Source organism: Pelmatolapia mariae, linkage group LG3_W, assembly GCF_036321145.2.
Source record: "Pelmatolapia mariae isolate MD_Pm_ZW linkage group LG3_W, Pm_UMD_F_2, whole genome shotgun sequence".
In the NCBI taxonomy this organism is placed as follows: Eukaryota; Metazoa; Chordata; class Actinopteri; order Cichliformes; family Cichlidae; genus Pelmatolapia; species Pelmatolapia mariae.
Window position 1 is genome coordinate 53,936,526 of NC_086229.1, and position 6,000 is coordinate 53,942,525.

The window sequence follows — 6,000 nt, forward strand, 5'->3', positions numbered from 1 at the left end:
TATAGTGGACAGAAATTATTTTTTGGAGTGGCACAAATAATTTGTGTGTCATCTTATTGAAGAACAGCTGATTGTTCTGTAAATAGTTTGAAATGGTTATTTAAAAAATCAAGGTAAAAGGTAAATGGATGCAAATAACTTTGTTATTTGTTTGCAAACTTTGTTTGCAAAACTTGTGCATAGGATTTTAAAATTGACAATTTATATTTGCATTTAAAGTTATGAAATATGATTCATTAAACATGTTTGTGGTTGTTACAGTAAAAAATATAACTTTTTCTACTCTGATTTTATGTTTTTTGTCTGATTTTAGATCAAGTGTGTTAATACAGTATGTCAAAATGAAAACATAACTGTAAATTCAGATACGTGAGGTTGTGCTGAAAAGGATGATACCAAACAAGGCAAAGTAAATAGTTTTAAAAGGTAAAATGTGGAGGGAAAATCAAAAGTAGTTAAAAATGGCCAATAATACCCTGGACCCCAGAGGGTTAAACGTTTAAAGTAACGCAATAGTTACTTTTCAAGTAATTAATTACTTTTAGAATATTGTAACTCAGTTACTAACTCAGTTAACAGCGGCTAAAAATTCTGATATTTCATTCACTACTACTTCATAAAATTCAGACGGAAGTCCATCTAAACCAGGGGTTTTATTCATACTTAACTGACTGATCACACATTCTACTTCATCTTTAGTAATATTTCCTAAAAGCCACCCTTACCTCTTCCACTTATTTTTGTTGTTCAGAAATGAATCCACACTTGCCTCTTCCACTGATGGTTACAGTTCTTTCTTTGAATGAACAAAGACTAAACTCTTCCACTCACTTTTGCTGTTAGGAAATGACTCTCAAGGGTTGCTTGATGGACTCCTAAATTTACACTCATGTAAAAGAAGACGTAAAAGAAAACAGGAGCAGCTTAAACTACCGCCATCTACTGGCCTTTGTCGGAAATGAGGAACAGCATGACTGTGACTGCGGGTGGAGTAGCACTGGTTGTCTCCATCGCAGTTTACTGTACACTGAATAAATACACTTGTAGATTTCTCAGAAATAAAATGACATGTGAACAAGAGCTTATAGAGCTCATCCTGGTGAAGCAAATGTTTGGCTTCACAATTCCGATTGTAAAATCTGCTGGACAGGCTTACAAATACAATAAAGAAACCGGATTTGTTTTTGTACTTTTAGCCTTTAGTTTCATATTTCAAACTGCAGTGACATCCTCTCTGTGTGTGATCTATACATGTGTTAATCGTTTTGATGGTAATAAATTTTATTTTAGCTTGAACAGTTATGCTAGACTCTGGGTAAAATGTTAAGAGGGTGTCTGGTTTTTGTTACTAATGCGGATACTTGGGTTTAGTTTGTGAAATAAAAATGTGAACTCGCCTCAGGCACTGTGGGTGCGATTTGGTGTGAGCCTCCCTTCGGTTAGACTTAATTTGTCATTAACAAAAGACAACATTTCCACATAAAGAATAGAAGAGTGGGCGGAGCCACTGAGCTTCGAGCCGTCCTGCGAACCTCTCACCGTCTGTTTTCTTTTACGTCCGCCGAGCACACATAATAACACGGCTCGGTGGGGTTGAGGTTCATTCGACTTTGCTCGTTCAAGTAAGAAACTGTAACCATGAGTGGAAGAGGCAAGGGTGGATTAATCAATAATGACCCTAATATTAAAGGATACTGTTTTAATGATGGCTATAAAGTGACAGCCATGGCTTATGCCGATGATATCACAGTTATTATTAGGAACCATGACGAGTTAGACAGGTTACTGTCTCATCTCAAACAATACGAACTGGCATCAGGGGCAAAATTGAACCCAGAAAAAACAGAGGGCGTGTGGTTTGGTTCCTCAGTGCAAAAACCGGAAATAAACATACAAGTATATGAAGAAATGAAAGTCTTGGGAATCTGGATCAACAAAGGGGACCCCTGTTTGCTAAATTGGTCTAAAAAGGAATGTGAAATTAAAGAAGAAGTAGTCAAATGGGAAAATAAAAATACTAACTATAAAGCTCGAGTTAATATAGTTAAAACCCATATAATATCAAAACTTCTTTTCCTTGCTACGGTTTTTCCTCCCCCCCCATAAAACATTTATACTTTTAAACAAATTGTGTGTCAAATTAATATGGGGAACAAATAGAGAGGTAACGAAAAGAACCTTAATGTATACAGACAAAGAGTGTGGTGGATTGGGTGCTCCAGACCTCCGCATCATTTTAAGAATTCCTTTTATTAAAAATATTTTTAGCGCTCTTAATAGAGAAGCTCCTTGGATTAAAGGTAATGTAACTCAATGGAAAAAAATCAAAGGTAGGGCTAGATCGAATATACCTTATTATAAATTGTTTTTTGGCGACACTATAGAACAGTGGAAAGACCATAGCATTAATTGGACAGAAGTAAGCACTAGGCAAGTATATAATATAATTAATAATAAAAATAATGAAGGTCAGATAAAATATAAAGACGCGGGCGTAGAACAATACCCGTTAATAGTTAAAAATATCCGTGACAAATTAATCTCTGAAAATATGAGAGATACGGTGTGGCTTATTTCTGTTGGACGTCTCCCTGTTAGAGCGGTGGTCCAGTGGAGCTGTTATGTTACTACCAAAGAATGTCCTATGCCACGGTGTGGCGAGGATGAAACCCTTGAACATTTACTGCTATCCTGTTATAGAACAGTTGAGATTAGACAGCAAATGACTAAAGTAGGGTTTGAAATTGATAACAACATACAAGCTATAAAATATGGTCTGTTTAACGAAAAAATGTACGACAGTAAAAGACGCCTCTTTTGGCTTATCATGTGTGTCATTAACACCCACATTTGGAAAACGAGAGCCAAAGTGGTCATCGAGCAAAAAATGATAGATAGCGTGGCTGTGTGCAAGAATTTCCTTACAGACCTGAGAAGGAGGAAAACGTTAGACCAAAAAAAGAATAGCCCTTTACCTTGGGACCTTTTGAAGATTTAATTGATTTAATTAATTTTAATTAATTAATTTTAATTAATTAAAATTTAATTGATGTTAAATTTTTTTTGAGTTTTTTTTTTTTTTTTTTTTTTGGGGGGGGATTTTGTGCTTTATATATCTATTGTAAATTACTATGTGTATTGTTATGTATATTGATGTAAAAAAATATTTTTTCTTATGTGTCATTTGCTTGTGAATTTGCCGTGAATTTTGGAAATAAAGGCTTTTAAAAAAAAAAAAAAAAAAAAAAAAAAAAAAGCAAGGGTGGCAAAGGACTCGGTAAAGGAGGCGCCAAGCGTCACAAAATTAGAAAAAAAAAAAAAAAAAAAAAGCAAGGGTGGCAAAGGACTCGGCAAAGGAGGCGCCAAGCGTCACCGTAAAGTTCTCCGTGATAACATCCAGGGCATCACCAAACCCGCCATCCGCCGTCTGGCTCGCCGTGGCGGAGTCAAGCGTATCTCCGGTCTGATCTATGAGGAGACCCGCGGTGTGCTGAAGGTGTTTCTGGAGAACGTCATCCGTGATGCCGTCACCTACACTGAGCACGCCAAGAGGAAGACTGTGACCGCCATGGATGTGGTGTACGCTCTGAAGAGGCAGGGCCGCACTCTGTACGGCTTTGGCGGTTAAACTCATTCGACCTAATCCACCAAACGGCTCTTTTAAGAGCCACACACTTCACTTTAAGAGCTCTGTTCTGGGGTGGTGTTATTTTACTCATGTTTTGGCAGAAACTTCTGAAAATATTAGTCACACGCCTGCCACCAACTTCCGAAGTAGTAACTTCACATCAATTATTGGCTTGCATTCCCAACATATTTTAATACATTTATTAATATTTTAATAACTCTAAAGGTGTTTGAAATGATTACAAACACACATTACAAACTTAAAATAATTGACTCAGCCATAAACTGATCTTGAGCTGTTACAGACCTCATCAATACCGCTGTTTAATTATTCCCCTACAGCTGGAGTACTAGAGAACAGTCTGAAAAGCACTTTGAAGTGAATCACCTTGTTTTTGAATTGTGCTATATAAATAAACTTGCCTTGCCTTAAAATCCTGACATAACCTACATAAAAGGAACATTGTCTAGCGGAGATATGTTTTTAGTACCTACCTCTTATGCACTTGAAATGCAACATATCTGTTTAAAGTGCAAACAAAGAATCAAAGGCTGTAACTGTAAATGCTCTATGATGGAACAACGCACATCACAAACAAGTTTTGCCAGGTTGTCTACGTTTATTCAACATGCTTCCAGGTTAAAAAAAAAACCCTTTAAGAAAGACCACATTTACAGATCAGAAAATACACCATACACAAAGTGTGTTTGCATGTAGCACACTGCTGTGGCTCGCTCTCGGCCTAAATGAATCTCAGACCTAAATGAGAGAAAGTTTTAGTACATGTACTTTAAGGAAAAAACAATGGCACAATGTTTATGCTCTTGCTACACAGATTTCTGTTTTTACAGCAAGTTTATAAAAAGAAAAAAGTCTGGGTAATAGCTTTACAACTTAAGTCAGTCAGATTTGTATTCATGTAGTAAAACTGCTAAATGTGTTGCACACACTGATAGACTAACAGGGCTGGCCCACTTCAGTTTTAGTGTGAACATGAGTTTGACACCTATGGATTAAAGATTTAGTTTCATTACTTTAAGCAAGTGAACTCTGAGGTTGTGAGTGGCTCTTAAAAGAGCCGCTAGTTGGTTGAGGACAGTCACTGGATTTTATTTAGCTTTCTTAGTCTTCTTGGCCTGGATGTTGGGCAGCACACCACCCTGAGTGATCGTCACTCGGCCCAGCAGCTTGTTCAGCTCTTCGTCGCTGTTTTCTTATGCTATTCTACATGCTTTTAAACCATTTAAAACTACAACTCCTGGTTTTATATGTGAATTATATAATGTTAAATTACTATTAAACAAATGACTGACTAAAGTATTTTAGGCTTTAGTTTACTTCAGCCATATTCCATATAAATCAGGTATCATACAAAAATAAAAATATTTTCAAATACAGTCATGACAATAAAAGAATATGACTTTAAGGACTTAACAACATTACTTCAGTTATATTACACCAACATCTCTGATACATTAGCACTAAAAGGGGACACTGAATGACCTGGTGGTTTTTGTCCATAAAACTACTCCTCTAAGATTACCACAAAGTAAAAGATCTCTCAGCAAAATGATGCAACATTTTAGGCACTATTGCCCCGATCAAATCAGTGAGCTGGGATTTTTTATTCTAAACATGAACTACTGTTACAGCAACAGACATGGACTACTGGTGTCCCACACAACAACTCAACGTCCACTATGTGAAGGAGCCAAACACATGCCTTCTCCTCTCGTTAACTGAGATAAACTGCTGGCATATTTGTTTTACATCTATACTGTCCAGTCTCTCCTGGGGGACATGGCATACAGCAGCATTGTTTAATCTCATTTGAGTCATTGTTGACCTTAGCCATCTTTTTAGTCTTGAGAGAGCACTGAAGCTTCTTTCAGCCTCAGCCGAGGATACTGGGATGACTAAAAGTAGCCTGACAATTGTCACGATAATAAATACTAGTTAATCTATAGCAGGGGCGGATCTAGAGAAATTTTTTAAGATGGCAAAGAAATCAAATGGGGTGGCAAAATCAAAGCCTTTTTTCCCCCCAAACACACGCAGGTGGTTACATATGGTTAAAATGATTCAAATGCAGTAAGTATACACACTTTTCATATAAATATAGTCTAGAACTTAATTATTGTCTGTAGCCCACATAATTACACACTTTAGTTACATAAAACATGTGAGTTTTGATTCTATGTACTGTATTGCCTGTATAATAAATAAATATGTAGCACAATAAGTATTAAATCCATAAAGCTACACTACATGGTGCGGTTCAAACACAAGTCTAATTTAAGTTTCACACTGTTTCTTGTTGGAAAACAATCACATTGTTACAGCTTAAATTACACAAAATGTCAGAAATCTGC

The 6,000-nt window shown here is 36.4% G+C and overlaps 1 protein-coding gene across 1 annotated transcript; it reads left to right on the forward strand.

The window, feature by feature from the left end:
* The first annotated feature begins 1,638 nt into the window (after positions 1–1,638).
* Positions 1,639–3,641, forward strand: LOC134624661 (histone H4-like). The gene is made up of 2 exons (XM_065470324.1): positions 1,639–1,660; positions 3,330–3,641. The coding sequence occupies exons 1-2, from the start codon at positions 1,639–1,641 to the stop codon at positions 3,626–3,628; spliced, it is 321 nt and encodes a 106-aa protein (XP_065326396.1). The 3' UTR covers positions 3,629–3,641.
* Positions 3,642–6,000: the final 2,359 nt, after the last annotated feature.

What these genes read in the sequence shown, in the direction of transcription:
- LOC134624661 (XM_065470324.1), top strand. Translation starts at nt 1,639, where the DNA reads ATGAGTGGAAGAGGCAAGGGTG. An exon ending in GAGTGGAAGAGGCAAGGGTG is followed by an intron (nt 1,661 to 3,329) that starts GATTAATCAATA and finishes AAAAAAAAAAAA; the next exon opens with GCAAGGGTGGCAAAGGACTC.